The 22,141-nt window shown below is 53.2% G+C and overlaps 1 protein-coding gene across 8 annotated transcripts in view; it reads right to left on the minus strand.

The window, feature by feature from the left end:
- Positions 1-663: 663 nt before the first annotated feature.
- Ndst1 (N-deacetylase and N-sulfotransferase 1) overlaps positions 664-22,141 on the minus strand; it is a 62,343-nt gene continuing 40,865 nt past the window's right edge. For 7 of the 8 annotated variants that reach the window (XM_076555316.1, XM_076555318.1, XM_076555317.1 and 4 more), the window contains exons 4-15: positions 21,181-21,268; positions 19,660-19,814; positions 18,722-18,907; positions 16,773-16,901; positions 15,917-16,099; positions 14,595-14,691; positions 13,204-13,327; positions 11,091-11,265; positions 7,999-8,169; positions 7,415-7,524; positions 6,198-6,300; positions 664-5,544 (exon numbers count right to left, since the gene is read on the minus strand). In XM_076555316.1, the coding sequence (XP_076411431.1) occupies positions 5,425-5,544; positions 6,198-6,300; positions 7,415-7,524; positions 7,999-8,169; positions 11,091-11,265; positions 13,204-13,327; positions 14,595-14,691; positions 15,917-16,099; positions 16,773-16,901; positions 18,722-18,907; positions 19,660-19,814; positions 21,181-21,268 (1,641 nt within the window). In that variant the 3' untranslated portion in view covers positions 664-5,424. Of the gene's footprint in view, positions 5,545-6,197; positions 6,301-7,414; positions 7,525-7,998; positions 8,170-11,090; positions 11,266-13,203; positions 13,328-14,594; positions 14,692-15,916; positions 16,100-16,772; positions 16,902-18,721; positions 18,908-19,655; positions 19,815-21,180; positions 21,269-22,141 lie in introns of those variants that run through there. The other variant, XM_016003675.3, reaches the window with a different exon arrangement.

Genomic DNA, 22,141 nt, shown 5'->3' on the forward strand with positions numbered 1-22,141 from the left:
CATCAAGACAAAATCTCTGTGCTAGTTAGACTCTGGTCCTCACTAGGATGTTCTCAAGGCATGTCCTTAGTAAGCTGGTAGGGGTTACGTGGGGGGGGGGGGGCTTGACAGTTTGACAATCAGTCACTCATCTTACCTAGGGTTTTCTTGGATAGTGAGAAACTTATGAAACCTGTCTGAGCCTGAATCCCTAGAAGAGTTTGCTCAAAATGCCCTGCCCATACCTGTTGGAGGTCAATCTCTAAAGCCAGGGCCTGGGAATCTGCATTCCAAGCATGTTCTCTAGGTAAGGCCATTAAGTCCAACTTATTTCACATCCTAAAAGACAAGGGAACTGCCAATCAAAAAGTCAAAGTGGCGTATCCCCAGTCAGGAAAGCAATGAATGGCAGAATCATCTCTAGTTTCTGAGGGTCCTCTGCGGACAGTAGCCACACCTAGCACTGACAACCCTGTGCCCACAGGCTCGGGATCATCTGAGACAGCCCAGGGCTGCCCTGGGGCAGGCCTCCACAGCACTGAAAAGGCTTCAATCTAGAATGCCAGGGAAATGGTGTGTCTTGACCAAACCAGGATGCAAACTGAGCAAATTTGGGCCATGATGAAAACCTATCTCCACGTTCCCTAGCAGGCAGAAGTCAGGCACAGACACAGGACCAATAAGTACAAACAGAATCCCATTTTATTAGCAGTTAGTTCAAGATTGTACATTAATGGAGGAAAGTTCCCACATTTAACACAACCCAAAACGGCTGGTTCAAGAGCCCTCTTCAGGTGAGCTGGGTAGCATGCCCTCTGCACCCCCTTCCCACCCCCGCCGGGAAGGAAACCTCTGCCTGCTTCCCAAATGTGCCCCCCACCCCACTCAGTCGGCCCTCTTCTCTCCCCGGGAAATAACATGAATTTCATGCACAAATTACAAAAGAGCCCTCTCGCCCGTAAGAAAAGCTAGCTCAGTCATAGAAAACCCCTTCCTCCGGCGGCCTTCTCCGGGCCAGGGAGAGAAGAGGGAGGAGAGGTGAACTTCTTCCGCAGAAACACTGTGGGGAGTCTCCCCTGGCCTTCACACTGGCCCTCAGCAGAGTCGACACACACAGTCAGTAGCCAGCCTGCTCAGCGCTGGCAAAGGCCAAGCCCAGAGCCAGACAACCTTGACCCCAGCACTGCATGGAAGGCCTGGGGGGGAGAGGGGAGGCACAAACCCCTCACCTCATTTCACACAGGGTACGGCTGACGCTTGCGTGGACACGCGGAAGCCCCTGCTGTGGCCTCCATCTCCCCATGTTATGGAAGGGGAAGCCGAGGCCTCGGGAGGAAGACTGTCACATGACCACCCACTGTACCCCGTGCTCCTCACACTGCGGCCTAGAGGAGGCACTTCTCCGTCTTCCCGTCATAGCCTGAGGTCTTATTTCTGCACCAGTGCACACGGACCATCTAAAAAGTGAAGACCCCAGAACCACAGAACAGAAGCAGGGAAGCCAGAACGAAGACAGAGAAGGAAAGAGATGGAGAAACATGCATGCTGTGTTTGGCATGGGGCAGCCTAGCGCCTCTAAGCTGTCTACACTCATTCTGACAACTCCATGCCCAGCCTGGCCTCCCTGGGGCAGTTCAACGGTCCACTCCAGCCCGTAGTGCCCTCAGACCCTCCCAGTGTGATGCCACCTCTCCAGGGAGCCCTCTCCCTTCCTCCAGGCTGGTCTGGCCCTTGCTACATACAGGTGGTAGTGGAAGGAGCCACACCTTAGGCAGAGGGAAATGCCACTTTAGCACAAAAAGCAAAATCACCCTTGAGGAGACAATTGGATCTGGAATGTGGGACTTCTACATGACAACAGACCCTCTGGCCTTAAAAATAATACCTTTTGGGGGCTGGGAGTGGTGGCGCACACCTCTAATCCCAGCACTTGGGAGGCAGAGCCAGGTGGATCTCTGAGTTCAAAGCCAGGCTGGTTCATACAGCAATTTCCAGAACAGCCAGAGTTACATGGTGAGACTCTGTCTCAATAAAACAAACAAAATACTATTTTGGACTGGACCTGGTAAGTGCACACATTTAATCTCAGCTCTTGAGAGTCAAGTGGATCTCTATGAGTTCCAGGGCTAGCCTGGGCTACACAGAAAATTCCAGGCTAGCCGAGACTACATAATGAGACCTTGTCTCAAACAAAAACCAAACATTAAAAAAAAAAAAAAAAATGGGCAAAGGGAAACCTTTTTAGCATTCAAAGGAACTTTGTAATAAAATACAACGTTCTTGCCCTGACTGGGTCCAATACTAAAAGCGGGTATAATTGCCAGGAGGTGGGGGGTGGGGAGTGGGGACCTTTGGGTACAGACCAGACAGCAGCTGTTAGTGGCTGTGTCGCCTGTGCGCTGGCTGGTCTGGCAGAGGGCCTCTACCTTTCAGGGCAACAGCAGGGATCCACGGTCTCGTGACACCTGCAACTTACAGGTTTACAACACGTCCACGCACAGAGAACGAAGACAAGCTGGCAGATGCTGACCTCCTTCAGTCCAGATGGAGGGCGGCTGGCGCTCACAGGCCAGCGCTGGGTGAGACGGTTCTGAACCCGCCCTTCCCACTGACATATCCCTGGGGCTCCAGGGTGGGACAGGCCAGCAGTTTTCCTCCGCTGGCCATCAGCAGACTCGGAAGCATTCACTGCTCATCCATCAGGCTGTGAAAAGGTCCATTTTAACCTCATGCTCTCAGAGGTGCCTGCCCCATAGAAAGCTCTAGAACCAGGAATGACTGAGGCAGTTGTAGATGATCTGCACCCATAAGGCAAAGGCTTCTGGTAAAGACTGCAGAAGGGACAGGGGAGTGGCCTAAACAATTGAAGCGAATTTCCTCAACCTTCTTTTGATTTTCCAAATACTTCCAGTCATTCTGGTTGAGAGATCCTAGGACAAACTTAGCTACATTCCAAGACCCAGTATCTGCAAGCTGGGCCAGAGTCTGGGTCCAGTAGCAAGAAGGGACAGAGTAGCAGCAATAACCTAGAGGCTTAGAACAGATGGCAGCCCCCGGGGTCTTAGAAGGAAACAGACCCCAGAGTATCTCCTGTCTGCTAGGGTCTCTAACCTGCCTGCTTCCACCCGAGGCCAGAGGCAGAGGCTAACGGAGCTGCATGCTATACAGGGGCCACTCCAAACCCCCTAACTCAGCTCTCACAGGGTCTCATAGAGGAAGCAACTTTCAGAATACAAGAGCCACCCTCATGACAGGTGGGAAGTAAGGAGAAGGACACACTCTGACCAACTCTGAGTCTGGTTCCAGCTTGCTGGCAAGACGTTTGAGCATACCCAACCAACCCTGTCCTCAGGTACTCCACAGGCTCCAAGACCCCACTGAGAAACATGACACGACATGGCTCTGCACACCGAAACCACACATGCAGGCTCCCCTGAGCATCCAACACCTCTCTGCAACAGTGGAGAACTCAAGGAGAGGCCAGCCCAGCATGAAGACAGCCCTGGCCACCAGGATGAAGCAAGAGGACACAGCAGGAAAAGCGGCGTGCGGGTCTCGGGAGGGGAAGGCTCAAAGGCACCTGGCTGGGAAGGAGTGGTTTGTCCCCGTGTCCTGGAATGAATGACCACAGCTGTGACTGAGGGAAAGACAGGAACCTGAAACACTGGAGGGTCCCGAGGACGGGCTCCGAGGCAGTGTGGTACTGGAAGAGCACAGGGTTCAGGATCAGGGGCCTGAACTTAGCTCTCGGTACTGTTTCCAACTGGCTCTGTGACACTGACCAAGGCCACCTCCCATTCCTGGACCCACTGGGTGCCCATCTTGGGACCCTTCCAAGCCCAGAATGCCAGAATGTCCTGGACGCCTGGTGGACACTGAATTGGCAGTTGGGGGGCGGGGCAGAGAAGGGCAACCCAACCTCGGTCACTTCACATTGTGGAAAGAATGGGGGGCAGGAACAGAAACCAAGCAGAAAACAGCCAGAGACCCTGTGTCTGCAGGGACTGGAGACAGTTCTGTGGGTCCCTGTGGGCGCCCCACTCCAAGGCAGCTCCCAACCTAGCACCATGTGACGGGGGAGGGCAGCCCAGGCGTCTCCCACCCCAGCCCAGCTTTTCCCTGTGGCCCAAACACCCCAGGGCCACTAGGCTTGTAAACCCAGACTTCCTGGAGAGAGTTGGTCTTCCTTCCCATCTTACCGTCTCTGTTCCCTCTGTGGGACAAAGCCATCTCCCTGAGGCCTAGACTCTTACCGGAAACACTTGTCTTTCCTCCCAACTCCTTCTCTAGCATTAAGATATGACACCCTTTGAGGTTAGGGCTTGCCACCATTGTGTATGACTGAATTAAAAACAAACCCAACCAAAAAAAATATAATATATATATACACATTATATATATATATATATAAAACACAGTGCGACCCCAGCACCCAGGGTATAAACTCTGGCACCAAGAAAAAAAACACAAAATATTAAAATACTTTAGCTTCTTAGTATTTGGGAGGTTAAGGGGTCTCTGGGGACCCTCGGCCACAGGTTGCTGGGCAAAGCAGTGGACAGCAGTCTTGCTAACTCTGCCATGTCTGCTGGGCCGAGGCGGTGGCTGCAAAACGATGTATGTACACGGAGCATGGACACCGGCCGACTCCTGACTCGCCTCAGCCGTTACCACAGGAAACACCACAGTCACATCCAGGTGAATAGGACAGGGCTGAGGCCCCTATCTCTAGGCCCAGTGGCATGGCAGTGGCCCAGGGCCTACAAGAGACCATGAGCACTAGGTGGTTACTATAGGGACCAGAGAGTCTCTCCCCCAAAGGAGAGATGAGATGTGATAATATTAACCCAAATACAGAGGTCGTAAGTTCTCTCAAGATGGCCACCCTCACATCCAATCCAATGAGTGCATCCGGGTGCCCAGCTAAACCCTGGCAGAGCCCGGCTCAAAACCCTCACGGACATGCCCAGTCTTTCTCCCTAGTTGGGCGAAAGGCCCAGCTGCACTCTTCTCCCTTACTGTCTGGAGGACAGGGAAATATGGCAGCTAATACTGAGGGGACACGCTGCTGGAGCAGGGGGCAGCGGTGTGACAGAGGGAAGAGCAGGAGTGGGCAGAACACAGTGAGGGACAGAGAGTCTCCAGGACTCCTCCCACCGGGGAATGACCCTCCACCAACAGGAAGCGGTCTCCCCAGGCAGGGAAGCTGCGAACGGAACGGACCTCCGGTATCAGAGAGGCCCCATAGGCCACACATCCAGCGGCGGATGCTCTGAGGCGCTTGCAGACCTGCCTGGGCTTCCGGCCCCACGGGCCTTCGCAGAGTATTGCTCGTTGCTTTTGGCTGGCCGGGCCCAGCACCCTTCTCGGCAGGTCAGTCTGGCTCAGTGTGAGGCAGGACATCCCTGCTAACACAAGCGTTCTGTCTGGCTGTGGTGGCCGAGGCTACCTGGTGTTCTGGAGGTCCTCCCGCAGCCAGGTGGGCAGTGTCTGGCCCATCTTATACAGCAGCTTCGAGAGCTCGATGTTGTGGTCCCGGTAGTAATCCTTTAGGAAGGCTCGGGACTGCAATGGCAACAAAGCTCAGGTCAGGGGTGACGTGCCAGCATGAGCGTGACCCCCTCCGTAACACCGGACTCTTTCTTATCCCAGTGATCTTCTAACAAGAAGCCTCCAGAGAAAATGCTCCCGGAGGAGGGGCACCAAAGCACAGTACCCAGGGTCAAAACCCGTGAGGGAGAAGAGAGCATTCGTCAAAACTGAAGGCCAAAAGGAAGCGGAAGACAAGGACACGCCAGCTGTGGCCGCCCCGAACTTGCTCTCGTACAGTGTTCTCCCTGCAGGGTGGCCTACTTCTCCCTTTCACAGGTTCGGATCCTGGGGCATGGCCCCCAACTCCACGCCCTCTGTCCCACAACCACACCCTTGGGTCAGCACCCCTGCCTTGGACTCTGCTTCCCGTGTGTGGAGGCCATGCACAGCACCGGCTTTCCCCACGGAACCCATACTGCGACCCTTGCTGAAAGCTGATAAACACTTACTTGACTAAAGCGATGCTGACCTCCAGGCCCAACCTCTATTTTCCTCTCTAGAGAACGACTACTGTGCAAGAGGGTCCCAAGACCAGTGCCATCGTCAAGAGGAAAGGTTTGAAGGCCTCCCCCGAGAGGGACCCCTCCCACCTAGCCCACTGTCATGGGGATAGATCCCCCACTTACATCCAAGTCCATCTCTGGGTATTTCCGTCCCTTGCTTTTGCCCAGACACTTGGTTTTTCCGCCTTCAAGCAGTTGGCACCAAAATCCTTTCTTTGGGTCAAACCTGAAGAGGTTGGAAGGCCTTGGGTGAGTGGTCTGGCCTCCTTCCTCAAGGTCATGCCCTTGTCCTAGTGTGCCGGGAGTCTCCTCCACTCACACAGTGGGAGTGTGCAGGCTGACACTTGCCACCTTTAGGGCAAGTGTTGCCTTGGGTACACTGCCTCTCTCCCAGAAGAGGCACCTCCATGTTCTAAGTCTCTGGTCCAGCCTGGGCAGCTCCAGTTCCTCCCAAAATCCCTGTGGACTCTTTCCAGTCCCACATAATCCTGCAAGACATTTTCTGAGCAATCCCTAATGATGTAGAATAGGGTTTTCGGTTTTGTTTTGTGTTGAACCCAAGATTTCTTTAACCCCCAAATTTCAAGATGGTAGCAGCCACACAGAAAACATAGGCTCCATTCCAAGAACGGAGCCCAGAGCACCACACGTAGTTTCTCATTCAATCCGTCCATCTTAGGAGGCAGGAGTAATCCTCCTTATCTCCACCCCTAGAATTACAAGTGGAGGTTCCAAGACCCAGAGGACTTATCGAGTCACAGAACCCAGAGATGGAGAAAACAAAACAAGATGGTCCTACTTGGTCCTAAGCCAACACCAGTGATAGGAGCAGCCTACGCTCAGGAGTGTTGTGGTTTCCTGCTCCACAAGAGGCACCGCCTTCTGCTCCATCTCCAATATCCTTGACAGTGAGGAGGGAATACTCCCAAGAAAACAGCCAGTGAGGATACGTTTATTTCTCCTACTCTTGGGACTCTGGGGCTGAACCTGCCACCTGTGTGTGTCACAGCGCTGGAAGGCAGCCTCTCCAGTCCCAAGTCCCCGCAACCCAGGCTGGCGCCTACTGTGGGAGCTCCCTCAGTAGACAAGAGCCAAGACTGCACTGAGGAGAATCCTCCAAGGTGGGCTGCGCAGAGGAGATCCATCACTCCCTTCTCCTAAGGCCAAAGCGTTCTGATAGGACTGGAACCCTTTTAACCTTTGCTTTCTGCCCAAGAGTCACCGTCAGGGAAGAGCTGCATGCTTTCTTACTAACTTCAATCAACCCTAGGTCTGTCCTAGCCATTCAAGCCTTTGTTGCCCCGGCCCAGAATCTGGCCAAAGACCAAGACAATACTTACGCCAAGGTTTTGTGGTAGTCAACAGTGCTGGTCACCCCGAGGAATTTCTGCACCGTGTCCATCACTTTGGCAGGTTCTGTTCGCAGCAGTTTGCCATCCAAGACCAGGATCTGGAGACAGGAAAAAAAAAAAAGGCTGTCTGGACTTGCTTTCATCCCAGTGGCCAACTGTCCATGCCCACTGCAGCAGGAATGGCCTGGCTGTAAGCACAGGGCCCTGAGCACCCAGTTAACTCCCTACTCCTCTACCAAAGGTATCTATCCCTGCTCAATCCCTGCTCACGGCCAGCTCCCCACCTTACTCTCTCCCAGAGTTTAAGCTATCAGAAAGCTGACATCCCTGCTCCTCACATCCCCACAGTGCACCTACTGCAGCCTCCTGCAAAGCCTCCAGCCCACACTCTTCTGCTCCAGTCAAGGCTTCTCTAAAAGATGTCCTGTGATCTAACCCTGCTGACCCTCCATGTGGGCTTCCTCTCCACGACCGCACCCTGGCTCCCCCTCCTTCCTCATCCCTCCCATGACTTCCCAGGTCCCCTTAAACTACAGCCACTCCTTTCTCCAAGAAGCAGGGCGGAGAGCTACCTGGTTGGCATGGAAGGCGCTGAGCCAGCGTTCAATGTGAGTGGCGTACCAGCCAGGGACCAGGCAACGGTTCTGCAGGGCACGCAGCTTTGAGGACGCATCAGGGCCAGCTGTGATCACCTCATGGAAGGTGTACTTTAGGGCCACTGGGTCATCGTGGGCTCGCTGGTGCTGCGGCGAGGAAGAGGATGGGTACATCACAGGGGGAAGAGAAGTGAGTGGGGGGGCCTAGGCTGATGTCCTGCTTCTGCCTTCATCGCTTTAGCCTCGAGGCATCAACTCCAGAGCCCCGGGTTCCACATCTCTGCAAGGTGGGGTACACTACACCAGCTTTCCAAATGCTCTTCATTGGCACGGTCTCTGAGACTCCTGACACTCCAGGGACCTGCTAGCCAGCAAGTGCCAACACCCATGTGGCTTTCTTCACACTGACTCCCATTTCTTGAGACATAGTCTCATATAATCCAGGCTGGCCTCAAATTCACTATGTACAGTGGAGGATGGCCTTATGACCTTGAACTTCTGATTCTCCTATCTCTACATTCTAAGCACTATGATTACAGGCATGTGTCACCACATCTAGATTTGTGCAGTGCAGATATCAAACCCAGAGCCTTGTGCATGCTAGGCAAGCATTCTACAACTGAGCTCGACCCCAGCCCTCATTTTTTTTCCTTTTTACAACAATTTCCAAAAACCCAAACAACAAGAACACCAATTATATCACCTTTATAAAATGGAAAACCAGAATCAGCTACTACATAGAGAAAATGGCTATTGATAAATAAAAATGCAACCATATTCTCAAATGCCATCTGGATGGAAACACCTGCTCCAAGCCCTGCAATTCAAAGCCCCTGTCCTTGCTGAAAGAGTGTTACCTTTCATGAAAGGACATGAGCATCTCTTCTACCAAAAGCAACACTGTCCTCGATAGACACTAGATAGACTGACAGAAGTCACAGAAGGAGGAAATGTCAGGTTGACCAACCTATAATGCCATAAGCCACCAGCAGATCTCAGAGGTCAGAGGCCAGGGACTTGCCCATGCTAATTGACCCTGCTCATCACTAAGGATCATGCATCACCCAGGCCAGGGCAGGCAGGGCAGTAATGTATATAAATGTATAGGACAATCTCTGCTCCTCCTGACTTTCTGAAGACAGCCCAGCTCCCTTCTTCTCTTCCCAGTACCTTCTTAAATCCTCCTGGAATAAAGCAGCCTTTCTCCTTATGGCACCGACTCCCCTAATCATGGACAGGACAAAGAATAAGGCCTTAGGTTTGTAAGACCTGCATTCAAATGCCACGTGTGATGGTGAGCCTTGGCTGTCAACTTGACTGTAATCTGTAATCAACTAACAGGCAAGGCACAAGGAATACCCAAGAGGGATCTTCTTGATCAGGTTATCTGAAGTGGGGAGACCCACCCTAAAAGTGGACAGCACCCCCCAGTGGTAGCTTTGATAAAAAGAGGTGGAAGAACCAAGCGTGGCTTTTGCCTATCTGTTTTTCACTCTTATTGCCAAGTTCATCTACACTGCTGTTGCTGCTGTTGCTGCTGTTGCTGCTGCTGCTGCTGCTGCTGCTGCTGCTGCTGCTGCTGCTGCTGCTGCTGCTGCATTCCTTCCCTTAGATCAGAATTAACTTCTTCTGGCTTCCAAATGTGAACTGAACCCTAGCAGCTCTCCAGGAACCTGCAGGCCTTCAGGGAGAGACTGGGACTGGAAGAGCTCTCAGCCTCTCCAGTGTGCAACAGTCATTATTAGACTGCTCAGACTCTACCGTGTAGCCAATCCAATAAACCCTGTATATGCATATTCATTCTATAGGCTCTGTCCCTTTAGAGAACTCCATTACACCACATGAAACCTGTGTAAAGGAGACACACAGACACACATGCGCGCGCGCGCGCACGCACACACACACACACACACACACACACACACACACACACACACACCCTTGTCTGCTTTCTAGAAAACTGCTGTGCAGTTCAAGAGATGACTACCAGACAGGACTGACTGGACTCCCAAGAGCATCCTCAGCCCCTGCATGTCTCCACATGAGAGCAGCCCTCTGGCCATCCATGCTTTGCTGGAGCCGGTGTACCCAGAGGAGAGAGATGCTGCCTGCTGCACTCTAGGCTTCCCATAAAGATGGAGCCCCTGGGACGGCAAGACAAGGTATAAACCAGCATCCTACAGAACAAGAGAAAGGGCTCCTTTCACTGCAGGCAGGTGAGAGTCCTAAGGGACCAGAGAAAGGAGGAACCCTGCACACTACACAAGACTCAGCGAGGCCCCAGGAAGCAGCCACCACAGCATTAGGTGAGGAGGTTCAGAAGGTGGCAAAGAGCCACCCAAAGTGGCTAGGCCTCCCAGGCTGGGACAGTGTATACTTCTCAGGTAACCTAAGGCTGAGGCCTAGCTGTCCCACGGCATGAAGGTCAGACCCAGTCTGATGGCTTGATGCAAGCAGCCAGAAAAGTAGCCTCATGCACCAAGGCCACTCAGACACAGTGCTTGCAGCATGGCATACTCCCAAGGAAGACCAGAAGACAGGAGAGGAAACCCCTCCTAGCCCAGGCCAGGGTGAGCAGCATTCCCATGAGCACAGACACAAGAGCAGAAGTCAAGTCAGGCACAGAAACCCAGGAAGCCCTGCAGCACTGTACAGCTGCAACCACAACACGGGGGTCTCTAGTTGCAGCTCTTGCTGCAGTCGGGTGGGGGCTGCCTTCTTAGATCCTTGCAGGAGGGTCTCCTCCTGCCTGAGTCCCTGCTGCCAGCTACCCCTCACAGGGAGGAAACCATAGCAAGATAACCCAGATGGCTGCTTTGGGAATCTAGGCTCTCTCTAAGTCCACTCCGAGTCTGCCTCTTATGGCTATCGGAGTCCAAGGCAGGCCCCATGTGAAGCCTGGAGTGGGCAGGTACACAGACAATGACAGTCTGCCTGTCACCACCACCATGCCAGAAGTGCCACAGGGCCAAGACTGCTCTCAGCCATCACACACCAGGCGACGGGCCCAGGGCCAAACACAGTGGTGCTTGGTCAGTAAATGTCGTACAGATCCACACCCTACTCACCTGGTACCAGGAGTACGCTCGGTCGGCTGGATTGATGAGGATGGTGAGGATCTTGGCCTTGGGCAACAGGGTAGCTGCCCGCCGCGGTGCCACTTCTGAATCAAAGTAGTTGGCACTTTTCTCAAAGTAGAAGTCAGAGGTGGTGTTGGAGGGAATAGGGAAGAACTCCATGTACCTGTAGGAAGCCCAAAGGCAGGGCTCAAGGCCAAATCTCCTAAGCCAGAGGCCCCAGGAATGCAGTGTGACAGGCTGGGGGGTCCCTAGAGGTGGAATTTCCTAAAAAACGAGGCAAGGTGTACTGCCCCAACCAGCAAGGACTCGCCTCCGATGGGGATTCGGGGAGGAACTGCCACCTGGCAGACTCCTATTCCAAATTCCTCTCTTTCCTGGTGGGCACCATAGAATCAAAAACCTGGAGAGTCCTGGAGTGTGCTGTAGGTTGTGGGGCCTGGGGAGGGGACTGTGTGGGTCCACAGATAACCTGCTGGCCCTGACCTCTGTCCCTGGGGACAAGCCAGGCTCAGAGTGACTCCCATCCAAAAAAAAGACAAGTGCAAGGAGATGGATGTCCACTGCCACCTCTGGACCCGGGGTAGTGTTCTCCAGTCACCTTCTGCCACTCAGACCCTCTCCCTAGACTGCTATGGATGGCCCTGCCCCACCTCCCACCCAGCAGAACACAGACCCCTCCCTAGACTGCTGTGATGGCCCTCCCCCACCTCCCACCCAGCAGAACAGATCCCCTTAGAGACAGTGAAAGGAAACAAAGTACACCCTAACTCAAAGTTTCTTCAGTGGTCCCAATGACCTTTAAACAGAATCCCCTAGGACCTATCAAACCTTCACACCCCACCTCAGACCTACCTATAAAACCAAAGTCACGCCAGGAGGTGGTGGCGCACGCCTTTAATCCCAGCACTCGGGAGGCAGAGGCAGGCGGGTCTCTGTGAGTTCCAGGCCAGCCTGGGCTACAGAGTGAGTTCCAGGAAAGGTGCAAAGCTACACAGAGAAACCCTGTCTCGAAAAAACAAAAAAGGGCTGGAGAGAAGGCTCAGAGGTTAAGAGCTGTTCAATTCCCAACAACCACATGGCAGCCCTCAACCACCTAGTGAGATCTGGCTCCCTCTTCTGGTGTGTAGAACAATGGATATATAATAAATGAATAAAAAAATAAAAGAGTGTTTGTTACTTAAAAAAAAAAAAGTCTTCGGAATGGGGCCAAGAAATCAGCCTCTCTCATTTGAGACCGACTTTCTCCATCTGTAATACCTGAGCTGAGGAAGCTCAGAAAACCTGTTTCCTAAGCTTGTAGTGTCCAGCCACCAATTCCTTAACCTTCCTGGCAAAAGCATCCCCACAGCTGCCCGCTATCCACATGTGCGGCGGGGCACCCTGAAATCCAGGCAGAAGGGGGTGTATTGCTCGTCCACATTTCCTTCCTAAAATCCCAAACACACTGGCTTGACTAAGACATCCGGCCACAAGGGGCTTTGGGTAAGGGTACAGACTGCACGATGGAGAGGCGTGGACAGATGATATACGGCAAGTGAAAGAAAACAATGTGAAGACGGCCATCGGCAAACACAGAGGCCCGTAATCTCTGCACCCGGGGAACCCACTAGTGAACAGTGCAGAATGGTAGAGCATGCTCACACAGGCTTATAAAGGCAGGAAAGATACAACTGGAAAAACTGGAGGCAACAGCAGCCCAGGCTAGCCCCCTATACGGTGCCCTCCTGGGAAAGTATGATTCTACCGCCCCCCAGAGACCCACAGGAAGCCCTCTCCCTGCAGTTGGCCGTGGGCGGAGGAAAAGCCACTCAGAGCATGCTGCTGCCACTGGCAACTTGTCACAGGGTGCAACCCTCTCCTTGAGGACTCTATGATTCTGTGGAGTCAGGGAGGGGCTGGGCAAAGGGCTTCCTCATCCAGTGTCCTGTTTGTCACAGCACTGTTGCGACATGACTCAACAGTCACTGCGCCTTGTCCCTGGTTGCAGGAATTTCAGCTGCGTGTGAGCAAGCACCAGCTGCTTCCTGCTGTGGCCACAACGGCCACCCCAGCTGGCTCCACACTGGCCTTCCTGCCCTGCTGGAGACAGAAGGCCACTTACCAGTCGATGCCTTTGTGATAGTTGTGACCATTAAAAAACTGGATCTCCTCAAAGGTCTCGGAGCTGGGGTAGTTGCTGCTGAGGTCCGGGTGCATGCCCAGGAACAGGTAGAGGGCCGTGGTGCCTATGAGAGTGGGAGCAGCTGAGACCTCAGCCCAGCCCCCAACAACAACACAAAGAATACATCCTGGGCCTGTCTTCCCTAGTCATTGGGAGGGGCTGGGAAAATCCCTTCCCTTCTGGAGTCTTAGTTCCCTCGTGAGTATAATAAAGGATGCACTAAATGCAGACCGTAAGGTCCACACATGACCATTGGTTCCTGTAACCCTTCCAGATACCGTGTATCTTATCACAGCCTTCTTCATGACTAGACAAGGGCTCGAACTCAGGCTTTCTTGCCACCACACTGCCAGTCCAGTGACCTGCTGTCTCCTCAGAGTCTCAGAACTAGGCGCTTCCCGCCCCTCTTTTCTAGCTCTGGGCCTCTGTCCAAATGGGAACCTGGGAACAGCCCAGGGATACGGAAGTGCGGACCCTCCAGGTCCGTTCATGGGAAAGGGAAATTCTCATTCTCTTCGCGTCTTTTTACTGCTGTTCTGTGCTGGATCGCTTTGCTTTTTGACAGTGTCCTGACATGTACCGCAGGCTACTTCAAACTCTTCCTGAGTGCTGGGATTCATAGGCATGTAGCACGGGCAGCCCGTACGAAACTCTCCAGGAACCAGGAAGCCCAGGCCCACTCACTCTCCTTGCTGGTGCCTCCCTGTCTTGGTCCTTCCTCCTTTTTGAGAGGATCTTTTGTTCATTCTCGAGTGCTCTCTGTGTAACAGCACACCCAAGGAGACTGTAACATTCGGAGACTGTGAGTCTTCAGGGTCGCAGATCAGGTCTCCAGACCTGGAACTATCGCTTCCCAACTATGTTACAGAAAGTCACAACTCCCCTGACCCTCTGTTCTTGACTATAAAAAGGAACACCTACCTATCCTTATAGAACTGAGTGGATGGCAAATGTTCAGCAATCCTGCCAGTGCATCTTCCTGACAGACATGACTAATTGATCACAGTCCTCTTTGTGCTGATCCACTTTTGCCTGGCTCTGCTCAAATTTGCCAAGTAAGTGATCTAGACATCCTTCCTGCCTTGTCTCGGAGACTCCTAGGAGGGTGTCGGGGTGTTCTCTAAGACTATGGTTCAAAATAAATGCCACATCTCCCTCTGCTTTCCACCCCGACAATGACAGGCAATTCCTATTGGTCCCTAGGTTGCTCCCATTTCTGGTAAAAGGAGATAGAATATTTAAGACTGAGACCTGATCAAGATGGTCCCCAGAATTCTGTGGCTGAGATAACAGGCAGTGGGGGAAGCTGGGTCAAGGGTCAAGAGACCTGCCTGTTTTCTGGGGGCCAATGATGAGAAGCTTTGGAAAGCGGTCACATGTCTTCTCCTTAGACCAGATGTCTTTGTGGCGTTTGTCCTCACAAGGATCCTAAAACAGCAATGGAAAGGATGTGAGGGAGGTCTAAGATGCATGAGTGAACTCCCTCCATATGGGTTTGCTAGTTAGTTAGTTAGTTTGTTTGAAACCGGGGTCTCACTGGCTGGCCTTCACTATGTAAACTGGGCTGGCGTCAAACTCACAGAGATCTACCTGACTCTGCTCCCAGGCGTTGAGCTAAAGGCATGCGCCACCACGCCCCGCAGTTACATGGCTCTTAACCACTCTGTGCTCTTGCTGCATCCTCACCTCCCAACACCACTCTGTGACAGCGAGGGACCATTTCCGGTTGGTGTTAAAATCCCATCGAGCCTGGCAAATGGCCAGCTCTGCGCTCATCACTGACAGGAACTCACAAGGACTTGCTGACTTTAACTGCACAAGCTAAGGCCTGAACCCAGAGTCCAGCAAACTTCCCCTGGGGAGCAAGAGAACCCGCCTGGGAAATGTTAGGAAACACTCTAGGCTTCCAGTGCTCCCTGCTCGCTGCTGCTGTCACTCCAAAGTGGCCCCGACAGGCGCACAAGAAGCGTGGCTGGGTGCCCACAAAACTTTCTTTACAAAGACAGACCACATGCCAGACTTGGCCCAGGAGCAAGTGTGTGGATCTCTGGCCTGAGTCTAGCTTCTACCTCCGGTTTTTAGCAGTCCTGGTATAGATTTTCCCAAAGACTGCCCTAGACCTCCCCTCAGCCCCTTTGCCAGTAGCTCAGAGCCTGCTGCAGGTGAAGGGAAAGGCAGGGCAGACACTCTCTATACTTTGCCTACACTAGTCTTACCCCAAGTTTTTTGTTTGGTGTTTTTTTTTTGTTTTGTTTTGTTTTGTTTTAATTTGTATTGGTGTTTTGCCAGTATATATATATATAATCTATATGAGGGTGCCAGGTTCTCTGGAACTGGAGTCACCGACAGTTGTGAGCTGCCATGTGGATATTGAGAATTGAACCCGGGTCCTCTGGAAGAGTAGCCAGTGCTCTTAACCACTGAGCCATCTCTCCAGCCTTACCCACAGATTCCAAAGGCTCTTTTCCAAGGCTGTGTATGAGTGTGCATGCACACAAGTTTATGAGTAGGGGTAGGGGCATATACAGCGTACACATATACTGCACCTATGCATGCCCAGGAGTGTGCCCACACTGGTGAGGGAATGCGACATGTAACGGCTGAGCCTGGAGCCCATGCCTGAGAAGAGAAAGCACCGTGGCACTCTGCCCACCTGCCAAAGTGGGTCCTTCTCCTCAGAGAAGATCTGGAAGTACTTCTGGGCCAGCTGCACAGGGGGCAGTGTCTGCAGCCTCAGGTTGGTCCAAGAGTGCAGAAAGCGCACCAGGTGCTTGAAGGTGTACAGCCCCAGGCGGTCATTTCCATAGTTGGACAAGTGCGTCATGAAGATGCTGATCTGTTCCAGGGAAGGGAGAGGGAGGTGAGGCTGGGTCAGCTTCTGAGTCACCTGATCCCCACCTGATACTGGCCGCTGACACCCAGGGCAAGGTACACTGGGACTATCAACAAACTGGGTGACCTTGGCTGTGTTCAGCCAAGGGAAACCCAGGTCTCACTAACTGCTAACATTACAGGCCTAGCGTAGGAAGCTGGCCTGAGCAGAAGCTGTTTGCACTGTTTTATAAATCAGGACAGGGAGTGTACACAGAATATGAGGAGTATGCAGTTCACAAGGTTGAGAATAACAATCACCTTGCTCATTTTATAATGTTAGAATAGCTGGTTCCACCTTACAAACAAGAAAAGAGAGACCCAGAAAGGCTCAAGTGAAATGTGTGTGGTGCACATGTGAATGTGCACGTATATACACATGAAGACTAGAAAGAGAACATAAACAAGAAGTGCTAACATGTCTATATAAGAGTGCACAATTACAAAGAGAGAATACCACTGCTTTTGCCTGGGTCACACAGCCCAGGAGGCCAGCGCCACAAGTGGACAGCGGGCCTCCCAGTTTCCAGGTCCCCACGCCAACCTGCCCACTCCTCCCCGGGTCAGGAAGCCCCCTCGGTTATGGAGAGGCTGTCCGCACCCCTCCTCACACCAGCCCTGGGATGCAGAGCACTCACAGGATTGAGGAGCACGGTGAGGAAGAGCTCTCCCCCATTGATGATCTTGTCCAGCTCACTGGAGCCTCCCGGGTATTCGTTGTAGAAGATGGTGTGTGTGAAGAGGCCACAGGTCTGCCGAGGGAGGACCTGGGAGGGAGCAGGAGAGGGGCCATGGCATCTCCAGAAAGGAAGGCTGCTTCCTCAGGAGAAGGGCTGGGACCTCCTCGGAAAGACGCTCCCCTAGGAGGTCACACAGCCCCCACTCCTGGGAGGCCTTCCCAGGGGCTCAGCAGCCACAGTGCTCCCCAGGGGGACCACTGCCCTTGTCTTACACTTCACTGCTGTTCCCTACACAAACTAAACAGGTCCAAAAGTAGCATGGGAGTTTCTAGACACGTGCGCCATTTGCAGTGAGGGTGTCTGGCCCTCTAACACAGCACTGCAGGGTCAGAGCCTCAGCTCGTCGTACTGGTAGTCATGAGCTCCTGGAACCGCATGTTGTCTGCCTTCCTTCTGGAAACCAGGCTCTAAGAACAGGGAATGAGCATGTCTCATGACTACCTCATGCCCAGAGTTAACATGAATCCCAGGGCCAGCCTGGGCTATGAGACCCTGAATAAATAAATAAATAAATGGAGGGAAGGGAGGAGAGGAAGGGGGAGAGGGGGAGGGAGGGAGGGAGGGAGGGAGGGAGGGAGGGAGGGAGAGAGAGAGAGAGAGAGAGAAAGAGAGAGAGAGAGAGAGAGAGAGAGAGAGAGAGAGAGAGAGAGAGAGAGAGAGAGAGAGAGAAGGCAGCAAGAAGCCTCAGCAGGTAAGGTACTGGTCACCAACCTGATGACTTCAGTTCAGTCCTCCTGGTGGAGGGAGAGAAGTGACTCTTACAAGTTGTCCTCTGATCTACACACACCTACACACACACACACACACACACACACACACACACACGAATAAAAATAAATAAATAAATGTAAAACAACATAATGGAAAAGAGTCCCAGGTACTAAAGAGGCAGGTAGTGAAGTGTGTGGGTAGGCAAATGGCTGGGCGGAAGGATGCACAGTAAAGTGCAAACCTTGCCTGTACCAATCACAGCTGGTGACAACACATCCTTCTAGGGCCTCAAGCCATGAAGCCGCATCACCCCCGACCACTCTCCTTTCTCCTAGATGCTGTATCTAATTCAGCTCGACCTTCTGAGTCCAGCATGTGACCATGTGCTAACCTAGTGCTGTGACCAAGGTACCCCCACTCTCACGTGGAGACCTGCCATCCGTCCCTTGCTGGTCTGCCTGCTTCCACTCTTGGACCCTACACTCTGCTCCGCACCACAGGCAGAATGAACGGACTAGATCGTGCCCCACCCAAAGTCTTTCCATCTCTGCTTAAAGCTCCAGGCCGTCACGGCCAGTCTCCCACCTGGCTGTTACCTCTCTGACATCACTGCCATCTGCCCCTGCCGGGTCCTCAATCACACCCCACCTTCGGGCCTTTGCACCCACTGCCTTCTCAGCCTCGGAAGACTATTACTGACCGCACCCCTTTCCTGCTGGGTTCTCTCCAGGGTGCTCTCACCATCTTTCCACTGTAAGCTTCACATACTTGTGACCACCTTGTCCGTCTCTCCCTACAGAATGTCAGATCCCCAAGGTCAGGGACTTGTCTGGGTTTTTCACTTTTGTGTCTCCTGCACCCTTGGGGGCGCATGCACACGCACACGCACGCACACACGCACGCACGCACGCACGCATACACAAAGTAAAAGTACATTTTAAAAAAGAAAGAAAGCTTTCCTGATCCTGTCACCAAAGCTAAGAAGGACAGCCAATCTGCCCTCCCTATGATGCAGTCTCTGAGGCAGAACAGCGGCAGAAACTGGCCAACCCCTCAGTCGGCCACCTGCAGCCAGGCCTCCGAGCCGAGTGTGCAGCTCCATGACAACGCCCACCATGCCCCTCGAAGCCACTTGCCATAATGCCGTTGTGGATGAAGCCACGGCGGTAGCGGGCAGGCTTCAGATGGGGGTACTCCTCTGTGCTGGTCACACGGATGTTCCACACCTGCTTCCAGGCCTCGTACAGCTGCACATGCACAGGGTACACACCGGAGTGGTGGGGCGCCACTGCGTACCCCATGTCTGTGGGAATGCCGTGCTCCTGGGGAGAGGATGACCCAGGCAGGATGAGAATGGGGTCTTTCCCTTTGGACCCAGTTTCTCTTTTTTAGAACACAAGACAAAAAACAAAGGCTAGAATGGTAGGGCATGTGGTCTAAGCCCATAGGTGCAGATGGGGAAACTGAGGCCTGGAACAGAAAAGGAGGGGCTCAGAATCTCAAAGCAAGTGACTAGCAGAAACGAGCCTAGAACTAGTCTCCCAACTCTCCTCCGGTCCACATGCCTGGCGCCGAGCTCAGAGGACTCACCTCCCTGCTCACTTTGCTTGGCCAGTGTGTCCACACTGGGCTTCTGCGTATCTCTCTCTTTGCTTAAGAACCTCTGCCAGCTCTCCAGAGGTTCTACCCTGCCTGAAGGTAAGAGTTTGGGCCCAGGAAATGAACAGACCTCAGCACGAGTCCTTAGGTGACCTCCTGAACCTCAGTTTCTTTAATTTGGGGGTTTTGGTTTTTGTTGTTTTGAGACAGGGTCTCATGCAGCCCAGGCTGGCTGCCACTGATCCTCCCAAAGGCTGGAATTCCAGGCATGTAGCACCAGGCCCAGTGAGCTTTAGTTCTTGTCTATACAGAGGGACAGCCCTCTTGAGGAGACAGCGGCCATCAGGGCAGCTCACCCCAGGCCCGAGCCCAGAAACGGATCTATCAGATGAAGCCCATCTATCAGTGAAGCCCAGCCCAGCCCCTGACCCCTCCCCCCGCCCCCCAGTTCTGTCCCATGGGGAATCTTACTCACGACAGCGAACTTCTTGTTCAGGGCCATCTGCTCAGCCAGCACAGACTGGTTGTGGAAGAGGTGGGGCTGCATGTGGCTCCACATGTGGGGGAACCACCAGAACTCCTTCACGTAGGACAGCAGCAGGTCATCCCCAGCATCCTCAGCGTCGGTACCTACGGCGGCGGCAGAGAGAGTTCAGCCCAGCTGGCTGGCCACGCAGCCCTCCTTCCAACCTGGCCCGACTACAGACGGAATATTCAGCCCCGAGCCACATAGCTGCGTAGAAGAGTCAACCGAGCTTTGGCCCAGAGAGACCCAAGTCTAGTCTGGACTGCCCCTGCCTCAATAAGTGGCTTGGCCACACCATCTCCTCTGTGGGCTCTCGGTGTTTGAAGTCAACAACCCCAAGTGTTTCTGCCACCTCTCACATGCTTGCTCTTGTCCTATTCACTGATCCAAACTGGGTCATATGCCCTTTTGCCCACTAGCCTGCAGAGGAAGTTCTGGGTGGGTTCAGGGCACTCAAACCTGTCTCGGAGGTACAAGACAGCCACCTCCGAGCTGCTAAGGGCTAAGGACACAAAATGCAGACACCATCACTAGCACTCTCGGGTACCTTTGGGCCATCTTGCACATTCTCAACCTATTGCTGACACGGTGGTCCTGCCTAGAACTCCAGAAGCCATCCTCACCGAGGACTGTGGCCCCCCAGTTCAGGGCTGGTTCCCTTTCACTTGCCCAGCATGTGAGGAACGTGGAAGAATGCTCAAGCTCACCCCTGCTACTGCAGACAAAACCCAGGACAGTGGTGGCCGTGGCAGGGAGGGACAGTCATTTGTGCTGTCACTTTCTATGCTGTGTACTTCTGTAACAGTCTTAAAACTCAGCCCATTTCTGAAACAGCTCAGCAATGAAATGGCCAAGCCTGAGAACCTGAGTTCAATCCCCGGGACCCACACAGGGGAAGCAGAAAACCACCCCCAAGTTGTCCTCGGACCTCCACACACACATTATGGCATAGGAACACAAACATGCATACACACAGTAATAAAAATGTAATAAAAGCCCTTTTGTTGTTGTTGTTTTTTGAGACAGGATTTCTCTGTGTAGCTCTGGCTGTCCTGGAACTCACTCTGTAGACCAGGCTGGCCTGGAACTCACAGGGATACGCCTGCCTCTGCCTCCTGAGTGCTGGGATTAAGGCATGAGCCACCACCATCTGGCTAAGCATTTTTTAATTCAACTAACAGCTTTTGTAAGTGGAACTCACTTTGAAAGTGATTTTGAAAGGTAAGAGTGAGGAGGAGATAGGAGAAGAACATAACCTAGGACCACACAGGCTGCCAGGCACATGGAAACCTTGTTGCTGTTGTCCCCAAATGCCCTCTGCTGGGATGTCCCTTGTGGACCATGAACTCTGGAGTCACTCCCCACCCCCACCCAGTATATACATCTGGTGCCCTCATAACAGCCATCTGGGGGGCAGGCTGGGAGAAGCCCAAGAGGTTGTGCAGAGGGCAAGGGCAAACCACCACCTACCTGTGTGGAAGAATTTCCCTGAGTAGCCCAGGTTGAAGGTGAAGTTTGGGATGTGTGTGCGAAGTTCATTCTGTGTATCAAACAGGGCCTAGGACAGGCAGAAGAGAGGCAGCGTGAGGGGAGGTCAGGTCAGACTCCTCCCACTGAGCATCTGAGCGGGTGTCCTGCTATAACAGGACCAGCTACAAAACGCTCAGGACCCGATACAAGGCTGGCAGCGTGGCTCTGGAATGAAGCGTCTGCCGCACACCTGAGGCCCGGTTCCATCTCCAGCACAGCGGCCCAAGACGCAGATGTTGGGCCTTGCTCCAATGCCAGCAACATCCAGCAGGTACCAGCAGGGCTCAGCCACATAGGGACTACTTCAGCATAAGGTCTGGGAGGCTGCCCAGGCCGCACACCCAAGAAGCCAGCCCCCTGCCACCTCCTACACCAGATTCCCTCTGGCTTGAAAAGCCCTGAGCTCCAGCTCAGCTCAGCTGTGCATGCCTGAGAAGCTTCCGAATTTCTCTAGGCCTTAACTGCAAAAGGGGACCAGAAGATCTCTGTCCTCATGGAGCTCTTCAGACAAGTGAGACTCAGTCTAAAACGACCTGATGTGGTAGAAGAATGAGATCTATAGTCACGTCGCTGTCACTGACACCACAAGCACCAATGTCTTCCCGTGGAGGATTTTTCCTCCTGGGGGAATGCAAGACTAGATCAAAGGATCCTGACCCGGCCAAGGGCGTCCTCTGTGCTCTTCATGCCAGTGTTGCTGTGTAAACACATCTAGCACCCATGGAAGTCCAGGGAAGGGGCTGACCCCTGGGTTAGGACTGCACTGCTCACAAGGCTTTGAGGAAAGACCCAGAAGCCCCCCCTTCCAGGCAGTCTGTTACCTTGGCACCTAAGCAAATCTAATCACTGCCTGACAGACACATGATCCAGCCATGTGGCCTCAGGCAAGCTGTTCCGTCTC

Source organism: Peromyscus maniculatus, chromosome 19 (genome assembly GCF_049852395.1).
Source record: "Peromyscus maniculatus bairdii isolate BWxNUB_F1_BW_parent chromosome 19, HU_Pman_BW_mat_3.1, whole genome shotgun sequence".
Lineage (NCBI taxonomy): Eukaryota > Metazoa > Chordata > Mammalia > Rodentia > Cricetidae > Peromyscus > Peromyscus maniculatus.